General features: G+C 45.2%; 1 protein-coding gene across 4 annotated transcripts in view; it reads right to left on the bottom strand.

Moving 5' to 3' along the window:
- Positions 1-19,180, bottom strand: part of LOC120986318 (RING finger protein 112-like) — a 248,188-nt gene that overhangs the window by 43,995 nt on the left and 185,013 nt on the right. For 2 of the 4 annotated variants that reach the window (XM_040414829.1, XM_040414833.1), the window contains exons 3-5: positions 13,547-13,729; positions 10,882-11,019; positions 232-336 (exon numbers count right to left, since the gene is read on the bottom strand). The exons of 1 other annotated variant lie outside the window; for it this stretch is intronic. In XM_040414829.1, the coding sequence (XP_040270763.1) occupies positions 232-336; positions 10,882-11,019; positions 13,547-13,729 (426 nt within the window). The remainder of the gene's footprint in view (positions 1-231; positions 337-10,881; positions 11,020-13,546; positions 13,730-19,180) is intronic. One more of the 4 variants, XM_040414832.1, reaches the window with a different exon arrangement.

The following is a 19,180-nucleotide window of genomic DNA, read 5'->3' as shown; positions in this document are numbered from 1 at the left end:
ACTTTTAGCAAGTGAGGCAGTGGAAAAATGGCCCAAGGGTCATTGAAGAGGGTTTAGGCAGAAACCCTTCTGTCCTGTCTGGGGGGCCTGGTTTGATCCTTGATGGGGCCCTTACTTCTCTATGTACGCCACTGCACTGGATCATTGGTGGGTCTTCATGTAGAAATGGAGTGGTCTAAATGACACATTCATTATAATGATGGGTACATTAGGATAATAAAGGCTACTTACAAGGTGTGAGCTGAGGAGCATGTTTAACATGCACATCTTTATGTTGGCCTTTCTATCACCTTCCATATCCATGGAGCCTTCCGTGTCCAGCAGAAATACAGCGACCTGCAGGGATAAAGATAGAGGAGGCGCTGTTTCATCTTGAAACAATTTGTCAACTCCTTAATGACCAAACTGCTTTTTAGATCATCCGGGAATTAATATTGATGACCTATCCTCAGGAATAGGGTTGAGCGAATCGAATTTTCCAAAGTGGACTTCGATCCGAATTTCAGGGAAAATTTTATTCGCTGCAAAGCCGAACTTCCTCATGCTTCGTGGTAACGAATACATTTTTCCATGAAATGACGTAAAAGAAAATACATACTTACCTCATCCATTTGAGTGCGTAGAAGCCGCTGTGGCCATCTTGATTGAAGATCCCTTGCCAAATCTCATGAGCGGTGATGTACGACATCACCACGCTGGCCAGCATGATGACATCACGCACCGCACAAGATTTCAAGTGGGATCTTCAATCAAGATGGCTGCGGTGGCTTCTTCGCACTCAAATGGATAAGGTGAGTATTTTTTAACCCCTGAAAGGTCTCCATTTTTACATTAGATGCCGCGATTAGCAATGAAACCGACATCTGAGAGGTATAATGACGGAAGGCAGCGCAATTGCTGTTCCCCATCATTGCACCCGCTACTTACTAAGAAATGCGCCTCGCGACAAAGTAATTTGTCGCAAAGAGAATTTCTTTGTGAAATTCGGCGAAGCAGCCGAATCAAAGTTTTCATAACTCCTCTCAACACTACTGAGGAAGATCAGATCGGCAGGGCATATTAAGAAAAACAATCATAACTCGGGAATGAAACCTTAGGTCAACAAAAGAAAAACAGTATATTAATAAGAGGACCTACAGCTACTTGACTTTCTGAGTCAAAATCTGACTTTTTAACAAGCTTTGGAATATGACAAGGGGAAATGCCAAGCCAGAGATCCAGAATTCTACTCTGTACTGATGAGGGACAAGCACCCCAAAACAGCTGTCTATGGATGCATATCCGACTGTCCTATTCCAAGACTTGTTAAAAAGTCAGATTTTGACTCATAGGGAGCCACTTCCACAAGGTGGCGCTGGTGAGATGGTTCTCTTTCCTTGAGAAAATACCTCTTTGCATATTATTTCCCCATGGAGCTTTGGCAATAAGTCACCATACAGGGCTAGTCTCTTTTAGGCCTCTTTCAGACGGGCGTTGCGGGAAAATGTGCGGGTGCGTTGCGGGAACACACGCGATTTTTCCGCGCGAGTGCAAAACATTCTTCACAGAAGTTCGGGCTTGGGATCGGTGTTCTGTAGATGGTAATATTTTCCCTTATAACATGGTTATAAGGGAAAAATAATAGCATTCTGAATACAGAATGCATAGTAACATAGTGATGGAGGGGTTAAAAAAAATAAAAAATAATTTAACTCACTTTAATCCACTTGATCGCGCAGTCGGCATCTCCTGTCTTCATCTTAGCTCTGTGCAGCAACAGGACCTGTGGTGACGTCACTCCGGTCATCACATGATCCATCACATGATCTTTTACCATGGGGATGGATCATGTGATGACCGGAGTGACGTCACCACAGGTCCTGTTGCTGCACAGAGCTAGGATGAAGATAGAAGGAGATGCCGGGCTTCGCGATCAAGTGGATTAAGGTGAGTTAAATTTATTTTTATTTTTTTAACCCCTCCAGCGCTATTGTACTATGCATTCTGTATTCAGAATGCTATCATTTTCCCTTATAACCATGTTATAAGGGGAAATAATAATGATCGGGTCTCTATCCCGATCGTCTCCTAGCAACCGTGCATGAAAATCGCACTGCATCCACACTTGCTTGCGAAAGCATGCGATTTTCACGCAACCCTATTCATTTCATATGGGGCCTGCGTTACGTGAAGAAAACGCACAAAGAGGAGCATGCTGCGATTTTCACGCAACGCACAAGTTATGCGTGAAAATCACCGCGCGTGTGCACAGCCCCATAGAAATGAATGGGTCAGGATTCAGTGCGAGTGCAATGCGTTCAACTCACGCATCGCATCCATGTGGAATACTCGCCAGTGTGAAAGGGGCCTTAGGAGAGTCAGTACCCTGCCTAAAGGGGATGTCACACTTCAGCAAATAGCATTTATCATGTAGAGAAAGTTAATACAAGGCTCTTACTAATGTATTGTTATTATCCATATTGCTTCCTTTAATGGCTGGATTAATTTTTCCATCACATTAGGCCCCCTGCACACGAACGTGTGCACCCCGTGGTCGTGCTGCGGCCCGCAAAATGCGGGCCCAATGCACGAACACAGTCCGTGGGGCAGCCGCAGCGAATCGCAAAAAGATAGGACATGTTCTATCTTTTTGTGGAACGGAAGTAAACACAGAATGTGTCGGCAGATAAGAACCATTTGGCCCATCTAGTCTGCCCAATATACTGAATACTATGGATAGCCCCCGGCCCTATCTTATATGAAGGATGGCCTTGTGCCTATCCCATGCATGCTTAAACCCCTTCACTGTATTTGCAGCTACCACTTCTGCAGGAAGGCTATTCCATGCATCCACTACTCTCTCAGTAAAGTAATACTTCCTTATATTACTTTTAAACCTTTGCCCCTCTAATTTAAAACTGTGTCCTCTTGTGGTAGTTTTTCTTCTTTTAAATATGCTCTCCTCCTTTACCGAGTTGATTCCCTTTATGTATTTAAAAGTTTCTATCATATCCCCTCTGTCTCTTCTTTCTTCCAAGCTATACATATTAAGGTCCTTTAACCTTTCCTGGTAAGTTTTATCCTGCAATCCATGTACTAGTTTAGTAGCTCTTCTCTGAACTCTCTCTAGAGTATCTATATCCTTCTGGAGATATGGCCTCCAGTACTACGCACAATACTCCAAGTGAGGTCTCACCAGTGTTCTGTACAGCGGCATAAGCACTTCACTCTTTCTACTGCTTATACCTCTCCCTATACATCCAAGCATTCTGCTGGCATTTCGTGCTGCTCTATTACATTGTCTTCCCACCTTTAAGTCTTCTGAAATAATTACTCCTAAATCCCTTTCCTCAGATACTGAGGTCAGGACTGTGTCAAATATTCTATATTCTGCCTTTGGGTTTTTACGCCCCAGGTGCATTATCTTGCACTTATCCACATTAAATTTCAGTTTCCAGAGTTCTGACCATTCTTCTAGTTTTCCTAAATCCTTTTCCATTTGGCGTTTCCCTCCAGGAACATCAACCCTGTTACCTATCTTTGTGTCATCAGCAAAAAGACAAACCTTACCAGCGAGGCCTTTTGCAATATCACTTATGAAGATATTAAACAAAATCGGTCCCAGTACAGATCCCTGTGGAACCCCACTGGTAACATGACCTTGTTTTGAATGTTCTCCATTGACTACCACCCTCTGTTGTCTGTCACTCAGCCACTGCCTAATCCACTCAACAATATGGGAGTCCATGCTCAATGACTGCAGTTTATTGATAAGTCTTCTATGTGGGACAGTGTCAAAAGCCTTACTAAAATCTAGATATGCGATGTCTACTGCACCTCCACCGTCTATTATTTTATTCACCCAGTCAAAAAAATCTATAAGATTTGTTTGACATGATCTCCCTGAAGTAAACCCATGTTGTTTTTCATCTTGCAATCCATGGGATTTTAGATGTTCCACAATCCTATCCTTTAATAGGGTTTCCATTAATTTGCCTACTATTGATGTCAGACTCACTGGTCTATAGTTGCTCGATTCCTCCCTACTACCTTTCTTGTGAATGGGCACGACATTGGCCAATTTCCAATCTTCCGGGACGACTCCTGTTACTAATGATTGGTTAAATAAATCTGTTAACGGTTTTGCCAGCTCACCACTAAGCTCTTTTAATAATTTTGGGTGTATCTCATCAGGCCCCTGTGACTTATTTGTCTTCACGGGACGTACGGGACGAAACCCCTCAGGAGCACTCCGTAGTGCTTCTGTAGGGTTTCTTTCCGTACCATTCCACATCTCCGGATTCAAGTGAATGGGTCCGCATCCGTGATGCGGAATGCCCACGGAACGGCACCCGTGTATTGCGGATCCGCAAATGCGGTCCGCAATACGGCAACGGGAAGCACACATTCGTGTGCAGGGGGCCTTATACACTGCTCGTTTCCATGGTCTGAAGGATCCATAGCTGAAAAAATCCTGGCCTCTCTGGTGGTAAAAAAAAAACTCCTGGAAAAACTCCTGGCCTCTCTGGTGGTCAGGACCGTGGGAGTGCACATAGGCTGGTGCTTTTTTCTATAGTGTGCGAGCACGACCACCGCTGATGGACTGCATGTGGGTGGTCATAATAATGGAAATGAGCAGGGTATAATGTGATGGGAAAATGAATCCAGCCAGCAAAGGAGACAATATGGACAATCGCAATACATTAGTAAGTGCCTTATATTAATGTTCTCTACATAATACATGCCATTTGCTGAATTGAGACAAGCCCTTTAAGCTTTGAGAAATAATGTAAGGCTATTTTTTTCAAAAAATAATTCTCAATTGGATACAGCTTGTAGACATAAGCAATCACACTGGAGAGAATGGTTTTCTTGGAAGACTAGACAATGTTAGGCCCCTTGCACACGAGAGTGACGGATTAGGTCCGGATGCGTTCAGGGTGCGTTCACTGAAACTCGCACCATTTTGCAAGCAAGTTCAGTCAGTTTTGTCTGCAATTGCGTTCAGTTGTTCAGTTTTTTTCGCGCGGGTGCAATGCGTTTTGATGCGTTTTTCACGCACGTGATAAAAAACGGAAGGTTTACAAAATGTGGAACGGAAGTACGGGACGAAACCCCTCAGGAGCACTCCGTAGTGCTTCCGTAGGGTTCCTTTCCGTACCATTCCACATCTCCGGATTCAAGTGAATGGGTCTGCATCCGTGATCTTAGCAACCATCAGTGAAAAACGCATTGTATCCGCACTTGCTTCCGGATGCAATGCGTTTTTCACACAGCCCCAGTCACCTCTATGGGGCGTGAAAAACGCAGAATATAGAACATGCTGAGATTTTCACGCAATGGACAAGTGATGCGTGAAAAAAAACAACGCTCATATACACAGACCCATTGAAATGAATGGTTCAGGATTCAGTGCGGGTACAATGCGTTCACGTCACACATAGCACCCGCGCAGAAAACCCGCTTGTGTGAAAGTGGCCTTAAACATTTTTGAGAGAAGGAACAAAGAAAATTTTCATCAATTGGTAGAAGACAATTTTTTCTCAATTTTGGTGAAGACAAGAAGCTTGAAGACAATTTTCAGCTCTATTCACATATGACTGATTAGCTGAGGTCTGGATTTGCCATCCAGCAAATATGCATAATTGTACAGTTTCGGAAAAGTGAATTTTTGAACAATTCTCCTTCACACGTGGCATACAAATTTGCATTGGAAACTGACCTGTTGTGCAAATATTTAAAACTGCAGCACCTCAATTCACACCCCAGATTTTCATAGCAGATTTCAGCCTTTCCATTGCAAACTTTGAAATTAGAAACATGTCAGGAACAAAATCCGCAACAAAAAGGCACCACTTCGTGAGGTTTTTTTTCTGGACAAAACAATTTGTCGAAGAAATTTTAGTGAAGTCCTGGAGCTCGAGGACAATTGCCATAAATATTTAACATTTTTAAACAATTTTGGTGAAGGCCTGGAACTTGAGGACAATTGTCTTCAAATTTTTTTCTGATAAATGCATATTTTGGGAAAAATTTTCATTACATTTTTAGAAAGAAAATTTCAGCCTGCACCAGCAAGGTCCACTATTTCAATGTATGGCAACTATCATGTGGACGACTACATCAGATTAGGTACAATAGAATTTTTATAATAAAATGTTCAAAAGTTGTTTTGAAAAATAAAGCACAATTGGAGTCTGCTGCTGGTGATGCTGGAAAGCATATCCATTGTATCCATTTTTGTGTAGGATGTTGTTGTGGCACATGTGGTCCATTGCCGGCATCCTCCATTGTATGCAATTTTGCTGGGGATTGCCGTTAGCAACGGACCACATGAGGAGGTTATAAATACGCTACAGTATTTGGGGTTCTGAGCATTTCCTCCCCTTTAGACCACTTAATGAAGTTATTTGGTTTTGTTATATGTATGGAATGTGCCAGCTTTCATCTTTGGTAACAATCTGGTGCAACTGGTAGCCTGCGTCACATGAGCCTGTTATAGGTGGGGCTCACAGCCTCCTCCCTCCTCCCATTGTATTTGTGATCCTACTTTGGACGTTTTTGAGAGCTTTGGCTGTGAGTCGGACTTTTGCACCTATCAGACAGTGTTCACACACTACAGGTAAGTTAGCGTTAGGTCCCGCGCCAAACTGCGATACCTTGACGAGGTGCGCGGGGCTCCCATATGTTCTTTACCGGAATATATTGGCTAAAGTCTCATTTTAACACCAGCGTGAGGGTTTAGCTATATATTATCATTTGCATATTGTTGTAGTGCACCTTTTGCAGTGATGATGAAAAATAAGCTAAAACAAGAGTCACAATAGGATGGGTGTGACCAAAATGTGTACTGCTGTTGATGCACTAAAATATGCTCACTTGGTAGAAATAGTAGAAAAACTGCAACAGGCTTTTTTTTTGGGGGGGGGGGGAACACAGGTGCAATAGGATGTCCGCTGAGTGTAACTAAAATATACAGTATACTGTTGCTTATTTAAGTTTTTGTAGACATGTAGAAAATGTAGAAAAATGTCAACAGGTTTTTGGGAAAAAAACAGGCATAATTGAACATCCCTTGGGTGCAAAAAAAATATGCGCTATTACGCACTTGCTTGCTGGGAGAGATTAATGAGTCATATGTATCACCTGTGTATGTTGTCCTCCCTCTGTCTAGTGACTTTGTTCTTTGATTGACCTTTGGCTTGGATATTTTTGTCTACCCTCCATCCTTTCATCCTACCCTCCGTCATTTGGTACCATACGGTCCTCCTGGCTTTGACTCATTTCTGAACAACCCTTCTCTGTGTGTTTTGGTTCCAGGTGTGTAAACGGGTCCCTGCAGTTTTTTCCGCGGGTGTTTGGATTTGCTCCCTGCACTTAACCAGCATAGAGACTATCGACCAGTTGCGGACTTGCCGCTTAGGGCTTGCGCTGCTGTGAGATGGGGAAAAAGCTCTCCTTGTCTGAACACTGTTTGTGTAGACTGAATTAAATGTTCTGGATTGACATTCTGCTGTTTGGCCACAAGATGCCGCTGTTTCCTAAACACAGCCACAGACTGCATATATATCTCCATATTCATGAGAGAGGTGGGGCTTACCCAGAGTTTGGAGAGAAGAGAAGGCGAGAGCAGCCATCTTAGAGGGAGGTGAAAACTAAGCAACTGTGTGAGCAGAGAATCTGATGGCATCTAGGTGTGAGAGCATCCCTCAGTTACCAGAGCTGCAGCTAAGTGCAGCTGATTGTGTCCAAGACCCTCATCCTGTCCAGAGGAAGTAGGATTTCTGCCAGGAGCACTGAGGAGAGCAGAGGAATGAAGCAACATACACTGCAGGACCACATGCTTGTTGGAGAGACATTTGTTCTGTTCAGAGTAACCAGCGGATGCAGAGCAGACCCGGGTCGGTAAGATCGTGCACGCACCTCATTACAGTGTTGGCGCCTAGAGACTGAGACCAGGCCTGTAGTTAGTTACTGTTTCTGTTTGTGTCAGGCCACAAGTGTTACTACTGTTCATTACAAGGACTCCATAACTTAAAGTGACATTTCACATTGGAGATCTGATAAACTTCCCACAAACTCAAGCCAGGCCGGCGTTTTGTAACATAGTACATAAGGCCGAAAAAAGACATTTGTCCATCCAGTTCGGCCTGTCATCCTGCAAGTTGATAACAGACATTTGCTCAGGAAGAATACTCTGGCATGTGCTACAGGACCAGTTAAGGGAGGGGGAATACTGTAGAACTTGGTAAGATTGTAAGCTGCTGTGCTGCACCGCAGGATAGCCTGTAACACACACCCATACAGTGATTCTTGTTTTTAGGGTAATAACAGGTATGGTGTGGCAGTTTAGTTATGCCAGTCAGTAGGTAAATTACTGCACTTTCCTCCTTCATCCATCGAAGGGTGCCGTGCTGTGCAGCACAAGAGTCTCAGCCTTCGGGCTGGGTGTATGTAAATTTATTGTATGTTCCCAGCATTTGTGGTTGTGTTTCTTGCCACATTTAAGTAAAGTTCTGTTTTGGCAAAAGATGGTGTTGGGGTGGCTTTCCTCGTTCGTGACTTCACTGTATCCTGGGGAGCCCACCTGTCATGGCCATGGCTATGACCGTGACTCCTGAACCACATGCGGTTGTCAGCGGTTTTCTTTGGTTGTCAATCACAGGTGAGGGCTGTGGTATTTGCCTCACCTGTGGTTGCCGCTGGCAACAGTATGTATGTGGCAGCGTAGCAGTCTGAGCTGTGCCATTGCAGCTTGCTATGTTGTGCATGCGGTTTTGTGTGATGTGTGTATGTGTGCACCTGCTTTTTATGTTATTGTGTGCACGTCCCCTTTAAGTGGTGTTTTCCCTTCCCTGGTGTTGGAAGGGTTAATCTCCTTCCTAGTGTGTGTGTGTGTGTGTGTGTGTGTGTGCACTGGGTGTGTCCGACTGTGGGGTGTGGCTTCTTGGCCTTTAAAGCCTCACTGCTTTTGCAGGCCTGCAGGTTGCTTCATACTGTCACGGCTGAGGATGGGGGAAATCCTCCGCCGTGTGGAAGCCCGGTGATGTTATGGCTGCTTGACCAAGAAGACAGGATTAGGGAGCAGGTCACCTCCTAAACGCATCCCTAACCTGACCCTGGCTCCTAGCTACATGAGCCAACCTTGATGGTAGGAGGGCTCATGCTCCGGAACCTAGAAGTCCCTGCTAGCCCTCAAGATGGCCCTAAGCTAGGAGCTGAGTAAGACAACCCACTCCTCCTAAGACACGGAGGAGCAGGAGTCTCAACGGCCAAGCTGCTGGAAAAGGGGAGACATAAACAGCTCTATGGATATGGCAGGTGAACAAAGAGTTCCACCTACCTGCCACAGCCTTGCTGACTGGATCCCTGTGTAGCAGGGTGCAGATCACAAACGCATCCCCACACAGGGACCCAGATCCATAGCTGCACAAGATCACAACAAAACATCAAACGGACATCACACATAACTAGAAATAAACTTAATGCGACATTATGGTTATGACCACAGGGGTGGCTCTTACTGGCAGGTAGTAAAGACAGGCGGCTGCTTTCAGCTAAGCATGGCTGAAGCAACCTGCAGGCCTGCAAAAGCAGTGAGGCTTTATAGGCCAAGAAGCCACACCCCACAGTCGGACACACCCAGTGCACACACACACTAGGAAGGAGATTAACCCTTCCAACACCAGGGAAGGGAAAACACCACTTAAAGGGGACGTGCACACAATAACATAAAAAGCAGGTGCACACATACACACATCACACAAAACCGCATGCACAACATAGCAAGCTGCAATGGCACAGCTCAGACTGCTACGCTGCCACATACATACTGTTGCCAGCGGCAACCACAGGTGAGGCAAATACCACAGCCCTCACCTGTGATTGACAACCAAAGAAAACCGCTGACAACCGCATGCGGTTCAGGAGTCACGGTCATAGCCATGGCCGTGACACCACCCCGATACGCGACTTATACTGCAAGTAGGCAGGGACATCGGGTTTGGTTCTAGTTAGGGCTCACAGTGTGTTTTTCCCTGTCTACAGTCGTAACATTAACTTTTTTTTACTTATTTTTGTAAATATATTTTTAACATATTATGCATCCCATGTGGTTATAAAAGACATCTGAGGGACTCACTCTTTATAATTAGTTTTCACTGTAACAGGGGCTTCCCTAGGAGTCCTAGTTACAGGTAAACACAGCACCCAGTAGTGATATTAGTCTCTGCTTAGACCCAGTAACCCTGCCATACCAAGGTGTACCTAGTGATCACATGACTGCCGTGCACAAAAGAGGCAGTGGCAGTGCTGCTGCTTTTATTCTCTGCACAGAGCTCACTCAGCACTGTACAAACGGCAGTAGTGAAGACCAAAGTGGTTACTAACTGACTTCTCCTCGGTCTCAACTTCTCCAGGGTCCCAACCTGATTGAACTTAAGATTGCGCCATACAATTACAATGGTGTAGGATTAAAGTCAAGAACCATGGATGGTCATTATCATGTTTTTTAAAAACATTCCCTTCACTGCCAAATAGTTATGTTTAATTTATCAACTTTGATCAAATTTGTAATCTATCCAGTAGTATACCTGGATCCCATCCAGACCAGACTTTTTTTGCTAAAGTTTAGAGACTTCTTTTATCCTCTTTCCCAGTCATATGCACAATTTGAAGCAACCTTCGGCACTCCAACTGCTGTGAAACTACAACTCCCAGCATGCACAATTTATTGGCCCTTCTTGTAACTCCCACAGAAGTGAAAGGAAGATTCTGGGAGTTGTAGTTTTAGAACAGCCGGAGGTTGCTGATCCCTGATCTAGAAGTTTCTTCACCCATTGGCATGGCTGGATCTAAGAACAGGAATGGATGACCGCATGCAGAACAAAGCACATTACTTACCTTCTGTCCATTTCGCTCCAAGATGAAAGGTTTACTCCATATCCAAATCCCCAAAGTAACTTTGTCTGGTCCAGGCTTCCAAGTAAAGCCATTCAGTATCTCATCTTCTGCCCCCAGATCAAATTTCTTAGCTGTCTCCTACAAAGAAAAATAAGAAGAAAATGGAGAAATGGATGTAGTCTCTTTGAATCGGTATGTACTGTATATTTATATGTTGCCATACAATCCATTATTCAACATGATCCAAGCATACAATTCACTAGAACCTAGTTATGGAAGTATGTAAGGGGGATAAGCATTCATTCTCCTTACCAACGTGACTGTACGTTCTCTATTTTCTGACTTATCTGCATGTAACCCAATGTATTGAATATATGTCTGCAATATTATCTCCTCCTACTAGATGTCACCATCAAGTGATTGTATGTGCAGCAAGGAGCATTAAAGGGAACCTATCACTACCATAATGGCCCCCCAACTTCTCACAGTACCTTACAGCTCTCTTCATCAAGCCCTCATGGACGTTTTTGGTTACTTAATCCAGACCTGTAAGGTATGAGCGGTTGGGGGCTGTTATGGTGGTGACAGGTTCTCTTTAAAGACAGTGAGACCTGCTGATGAGAGCGGAGGTCGGGGCCTAGTCAGCCAGTGGGCTGAAGCAGAGGCAAGGACTGACTGAAGCCTGAAGATGTGTGGAGCGAAAGTCACTACTGTGTGAGATGATGAGAGACTAAGGGTCCGTAGTTCTGGGTCCACATCTGTTCCACCGTGTGCTGTCCGCATCCGTAGATCCGTTCCGCGGCCATTCAAAAAAGATAGAGAATGTCCTTTTCTTGTCCGCAAGAATAGGCATTTCTATCATAGGGCCGGCCATGTGCAGACCGCGAAACACCTACGGACGTGTGAATGGACCCTTAAAGTAGGTCAGGGCAGGCAGCATTTCTGCAATCCATTAATCAGTATTTAGAGAGAAAGAGACAGGGAGTACTACTACTACCATCATTTCCGTTGTCTGTTCAACATCATTTGGTATATACTACTATGTATACTCTGGATATCCCAGAACTGTGCCCTTGCTGCTATTTGTGCTACTCCCATCATCAACTTAGTAAAAGAGACTTTATTTATTACAACCAACAGGCCTGATCATTGCCTCCATTATCCTCCTGCCCTGAACCAGTTCTCCTGCCCTGCACCCTGTTAGACACTTAACACCAAGAGCACCCCCCTAACACCAAGCAAGAGCCCTAATACCAAGGTGTTCCCCGAGGGGAAGAAGGGTTGCACCCCTCCATTCACTGCATGGCCCAAGAGGGAGGACAGACACCGTGAGCAACTACTGCACCCATCATAGCCACCACTACCACTACCACTCCTATCCCCCTCACAGTACTCCTCCTGCGGGCTGATGCAGTAGCGCCATCCCATGAGCAGCACGAAAAGGGATTGTCAAAGTGGACACCCCTTTAATAAGCATTGATTCTACAGTTTCCAAAGCCTCATGCACGTGCACTATTTTGTTTGGATGGATAGGTTAAAGGCCATCAATAACAGATCGGTGGGGTCGTATTGGTAATGGCCCAGCCTAGTATTGCAGCTCACCGGAAGCGAATGGGACTGACCTCCAATAACAGTCGGAACCACTACCACCAAGCGATACTAGCTGTGCCTGGTAAATAATGGATGGAGGAGAGCAAGCTAGAGAGCAGCTGCTTTTTCAGACACAGAATCGGCGGAGTTGCCGGAGCCCAACATGGTTATAAGGGAAAATAATAGCATTCTGAATACAGACTGCATAGTACAATAATTTAACTCACCTTAATCCACTTGATCGCGCAGCCAGCATCTCTTCTGTCTGTCTTCTTTGCTGTGTGGAGGAACAGGACCTCTGGTGACGTCACTCTGGTCATCACATGGTCCGTCACATGATCTTTTACCATGGTGATGGATCATGTGATTACCGGAGTGACGTCACCACAGGTCCTTTTCCTGCACACAGCAAAGAAAGGAGACTGAAGAGAAGCCGGGCTGGGCGATCAAGTGGATTAAGGTGAGTTAAATTATTATTTATTTTTTTTAACCCCTCCAGCGCTATTGTACTATGCAGTCTGTATTCAGATTGCTATTATTTTCCCTTATAACCATGTTATAAGGGGAAATAATAATGATCGGGTCTCCATGCTTGCAATTTTCACGCAACCCCATTTATTTCTATGGGGCCTGCGTTACGTGAAAAACGCACAAAGAGGAGCATGCTGCGATTTTCACGCAACGCACAAGTGATGTGTGAAAATCACCGCTCATGTGCACAGCCCCATAGAAATGAATGGGTCCGGTTTCAGTGCGGGTGCAATGCGTTCAACTCACGCATCGCATCCGCGCGGAATACTCGCCCGTGTGAAAGGGGCCTAAGAGTATTCAACTTTTTAGAGTGCATATTTTGTACTATTCCAAAAATGTCCTTTGAGTAACAAACAATATTCAGTGCAATATCTCTAACAGTGCCACATTCTACCATGTGCCATTCATAATACTGGCAACTTCTTATGTGGCAGAGAGGCCTTTAAGTCCCATCAGGCACTAGGACCCATGTGCAACTGTGATCTCTGTTCCTCCTGTAGATATCTTCGTACAGAAATTTCCACTAGATCTAATGTCCTCTCACCTGGCTTTGGAGGGCTTTTATAAGGTAATTCATTAGGAAGGATTTTCCTGTTCGCCTCTCTCCGATCACACTTATCACGTAGACGGGGTATTTATCAATCCTCCGACTCAGGAAACATCTATACAGGACCCTCTCTTGTAGAACCAGCAGGCCACTCTCATCAACACTTACTAGCTGCAGGGGCTGAAGAAATAAGGAGGATGTTAGTTTTGATAACTTTTTGGCTACAAAAAGGAAAAAAAAACTGGAATGTCCATGCAAAAGAAAAGAAAGAGCTCTCCTCCAACGAGAAGAAAGCCGTCTCTTTAGTGCCACCTTTAGGTAATACCCTGTAGTTCCACCTCCTCTGCTGTAAAGGGAATGTATTGTCACAAAAGTGATCACTTGTCTAAAACAAGTTATGTAACATATTTTTTTATTCATTTCTGGTGATAATAATCCAGAAATCTTGCAGTTCTCAAATACATCCTGGTCTGTAGAGAGTATTTCTCAGCAGTCTTCTCATTATCATTACAATTAGAAATACAATAAGTGATGACATCTATACATAGGAAGCACTTTTTACAAAATGTGATGGGCACAGTTCCTCAGACCTTTATAGTCAGCTCTGCACAAGCCACAAAGCATGCCCACAACACTCTACCATAGAAGTCAAATGAGTCTGTAAGGAATATCTCAGACAGGATGCTGCCCCCCATAATCATGTGCAGAAAAAAGCAATCCATGATCAGAATATGTCTCAGTAGCTGGTTTTAATGAAGTGTGTAATGTCAAGAGCAATATAAATCAAGATATTCATTACTAGAAGCATTGCTAAGGTGGAAGAGAATACCTCCATATATATGAAACATATACCACCACTATATTCAAAAAAAAAAAAGGCCAAAATCCTGCAGTTTTCATCTTAGCCTCATAATAGGCTGACACTTCCTGTTTCCTGTTCTTTGGAGATCATTTCTCAGCAGTCATTATTAAAGATGAGTGTATCGAAGTTGACGAAGTGGAATTCGATCAGAATTTCAGGAGAAATTTGATTTGTACCGAATCCAAATTTACTCACGCTTCATGGTAATGAATCATATTTTTTCCTAAAATGGCTGCTGCACGTGTGAGGACATGGAGCAAGGAACTCTGGGAACGCCGGATCACCCATAATGCCATGCATGCAGCCAATCAGCAGCCAGCCAGCCCTGTGATGTCACAGCCCTATAAATAGCCTCAGCCATCCTGAATTCTGCCATTTTCCAGTGTACTTAGTGCAGGGAGAGACGTCAGCAGGCGCTAGGGACAGTGCTAGGAAAGACTTGAAAACTTTTATTTTGCTGAATAGAAGAGCATTAGATGTGTAGGGAAAGGATAGGGAATTATTCCACACTATAAATTGAGAACAGGGTCCGATAGGGGAGTGTACAGCCTGGGTAATAGGAACAATCCTATTACACCTTGCTGCACTGACTGGGGATCCAAATTGCCATTATACTGCAGATTTCAGGTTTGCAATAGATGATACCTCTGTAATTCCAGCAAACCTTGCTTGTTATTGGGGTGCAAGTGCAGTGTGATACAGCCATTAACAGGGTGTATTACTAGGAAATATTTCTATGTCTTATTTGCCCTTGTGCGGTGCAGTTATATGTTCTAAAGCCTATTTTGGCGTGTATTAGTGGGGGAAAAAAAGGGCTTATTAGCCGTTGTGTGGTGAAGTGAGAAAATTACAGCCCTTTTTGGGGTGTATTAGTGGCAAAAAAAAGTATTATTTGCCGTTGTGTGGTGAAGTGACAAAATTGCAGCCTTTTTTGGGGTGTATTAATTTCCTTTTTAGGCTAGTTTCAAACTAGCGTGCCCCCGGACTATCGCTCCAGCCCCACTGATTATAATGGGGGCGAGGTGGAGCTCCGGCGGCAGCACGACATGTCGTACTTTTAGCCTGGCCGCCTCTCGGGATGCGCTGGGGCCGGAGCGGTAGTCCGGGGGCACGCGTGTGCAACTAGCCTTATTTACTTTTATCTCAATCAAACAAAACAAGTGAATCAATGTCCTAATAGGCAAAACAATTTTTATTAATCATGATTAAAAACGATGTCAAAGTACAGCATGATCTTGGCTGGACAGTAGCTGCTGACTTTCCTCTAGTAGCTCGTCCTCGTTGTATAGTGGAGCTGAGCCCACAGCATATACTTCTCTGGCTGAGGGAATAAAAAAGGACAGAGGCAGGTTGAGGACAGGTGAGGGCACAGGGCCTGCTCCCGGGCCATCCCAACTAAGGGTTAAGGGTTGTGTCTGACAAACCCACGGACTCATGGCCTGGGGTGTCTGATGTCACTTGGGACGAAGTGGATGACCGAGTCAACCATTCAAGAACCGCTGGGTTGCTGGTCAAGACACGACTGCTAGCTAGCTGACACTGGGAGCTCAGGCCTCTGGAAGTGACCGCTGCTGCCCCTTACTCTGCTGTCACCTGTGCCTGCGCCAGAAACATTTAGGCCTCTTCCCCTCCCCTGTGCAGGGCCTGTCACTTCTCTGTCTGACATACTGTTAGATCAAATAAGTAAATAAGGCTAGTATCTCAATAGATCCTAAAAATATATTTATCTCAATCAAAACAAAACGAGTGAATCAATGTCCTAATAGGCAAAAGAATTTTTATTAATCATGATTAAAAACTATGTCAAAGTACAGCATGATGGTACGGAATCCAAATATAAAGCACTGCCAGATCCATAAACAATGCCTAACACTGCCTGAAAATTCATATACTAAGTGAACCGGACTGTGAATACTGGAGGAAGGAATGCATCAATCGGGCAAACTGAATATGCCTCTAACTAGCATAGAATCCTACATCAATGAAACAACCTTACAATGCTGCCACTAAAAAATATATATACAGTAAATGGTCATGCCAAAATGCAGAGCCCAATGTGTGCTGGGCAGTGCAACAAGACCAGCGTATAAAATACAATCCTCTATCGAAAGGCAGTACAACCATATGAAGACTCAGGGCAGCAATGGATAATAAAGTGCACAAGTGCCAGGCTAAAGTGCAGACATGTAAACAGATGAACCTACCAGGAGGTAAATGGTGAGGCAGCCGCTATCGCCTCTACGCACGTTTCGCGTCTTAGCTTCTTCTGGAGGAGTGGTTAGGAATGGACCGGGAAGTGGTTTTTAAATGTAACCAAGGATGCTGCCATGTGACTATACCTCATGACGTCCCAATACCTGTCCCATGACCAATCGCATACCGCTCATAATATGAGTAGCTGGTTCATTTTTATTTCATCACCATGGCGGCAATTTAGCGCTATGCTGTACATTCTATGCACATATCTATTGTGCATTATTATGGGCAGTATTGTCTAGATATTCAATTATCCTCACGATTCAAAAGTGAGGCTTCCTTGATATTGCAGTCACTTTATTATTACTTATATAGTTTTTTATGGAATTAGCACAGCTTTATCAAATTATGTTTATCATAATATATTTGAGTTTTGCACTTATCACATAGTATTTAAATAGACATAGGGAGTTTATCCTTAGTTTTGTCTCTGCTATGCTTCGTTTCACACCATTAATTTATCCCTTATTGTCGGGGTGTTTTAGTTAATTTATCCCACTATTAGCATTCTAGTCACAGGTCCGTCCAGTTACGATAGCTCCTTCTCCTCCCTTACCCATGGCCGATTCTCAACGAGCCGTGGTGCATGCGACGTCAATCCCCCATCATCACGTACGGGGGATTTCCCTTTCATGCGCCTCACTCAGGGGATGGGCAGAAGCGGAATTTACAGAGCAGTATGCGATTGGTCATTGTCGGGATTCGAACACATGACCAGCCACATCCCAGGCGGTAGCCCTGCTTACTAGGCTACCGTCCTCTCTGGACATTCCTCCCTGAAGCCTATTAGTCCTCTCTGGACATTCCTCCCTGAAGCTTATTAGTCTTGCCAAGCCTTGCTCATCACCCTTAATTCCCCACACCTGGTACTTCCCTATATAAGTCCAGCCCCTTGCACTCCAGTTTGCTGATTATTGAGCTCCTGAGCCTTGATCAAGCTTCTCCTCATCTGCTGCTCTTGCTACTGCTGGAAGTCCACTGCTGACCAGGAATTGCCTACCGACTACTCTTCTGCTTTGTCCCTACCTACTGAACTGCTACCACCGTTGCCATCCGGATTGTCTGACCACGCTTACTGCCGCCTACCCTGACCCACCGCCTGCCTACCGACTACTCTTCTGCTTGTCCCTATCTACTGAACTGCTACCACCGTTGCCATCCGGATTGTCTGACCACGCTTACTGCCGCCTGCCCTAACCCACCGCCTGCCTACCGACTACGCCTTTGCCAGACTTCCTGCACCTACTACCTGCCTGCGGTCCTTGCCACTGGGCTCCACTCCTACCTCCAGCCAGCGGTCCTCTGACTCAGGTGAGCCTGTAGAACTGTTACAGAATAATCAGCAAACACTATGGAGTCCGCAATGGCCACTCTGCGTAAGCAGGTCTCCGAACTTCAAGAATTTGGTACTACATATCAGGAGAAATTTGCCCAGCTCCAAGGCGTAGTCCAAAGCCAGCAAAGGGAGATTATTCAACTACAGAGGCAACTCCTGGACGTCCGCGGCGCGGCCGCAGACACCCGCATGCCACTCCCATCAAAATTCGGCGGCAACAGACGCCAGTATCGGCGGTTTCTAAACCAATGCTGCATCTATTTTCAGATGTACCCGGCCCCCTTCACCACCGAGAAAAAGAAGGTGCTATTCATGGTCAATCTCCTGACGGATGAAGCATTAGCATGGGCATCACCTTACGTGGAGACTAACAGTCAGCTCCTGGACAACCTAAACAACTTCATCACCGCCATGAGCCAAGTCTTCGACGACCCCAACCACTGTGCGACAGCTGAGGCGCGACTACATGGTCTGCGGCAATGGAGACGCTCCGTCGCCGAATACACCGCCGAGTTTCGCCGTTGGGTCATGGACACCACCTGGAACCCAGCGGCACAGAGGAGCCAATTCCGGCGAGGCTTGTCCGAATTGATAAAGGACGAACTCGCCAGAGTTGAGGTCCCGGACGATCTGGATGACTTCATTCAGTTATGCATCCGGATAGATCAAAGACTCTCCGAGAGGAAGAAAGAATGACTCTGGTCCTCGGACCACAGACCCACTTACTCCTTCTCTTCCACCGCCCAGCGCGACCCCCAATCAGCAACTGAACCTATGCAGGTCGACGCTCTACGTAGGTCTCTATCCACAGCTGAGAAGGAGAGACGGCTGGCCGAAAACCTCTGCCTCTACTGTGGGGAGCTGGGTCATTTTGCCATCAAATGTCCTCATAAGATCCAAAAGACTATTGCCGTCACGGAACTAAAGGAGCAACCACAGACTCCAACCCCGCCAGCAGCCCCGGAAAATAACAACACGGCGGCTCATGGATCCCACTTCATCGTTCCCATCCTCATCAACATTGAGGGGCGACAACTCCCCTGTTCAGCGATGTTAGACTCCGGAGCGGGAGGCAACTTCATGGACCTAACCTTCGCCCGCGAAAAGAACATTCCACTGACAATCAAGGCAGCCCCCGTTGACCTGGAAACCGTCGACGGATCCCCACTCTCCTTGG

Source organism: Bufo bufo, chromosome 1 (assembly GCF_905171765.1).
Source record: "Bufo bufo chromosome 1, aBufBuf1.1, whole genome shotgun sequence".
NCBI lineage: Eukaryota > Metazoa > Chordata > Amphibia > Anura > Bufonidae > Bufo > Bufo bufo.
This window is presented reverse-complemented; position numbering and strand designations above follow the sequence as displayed.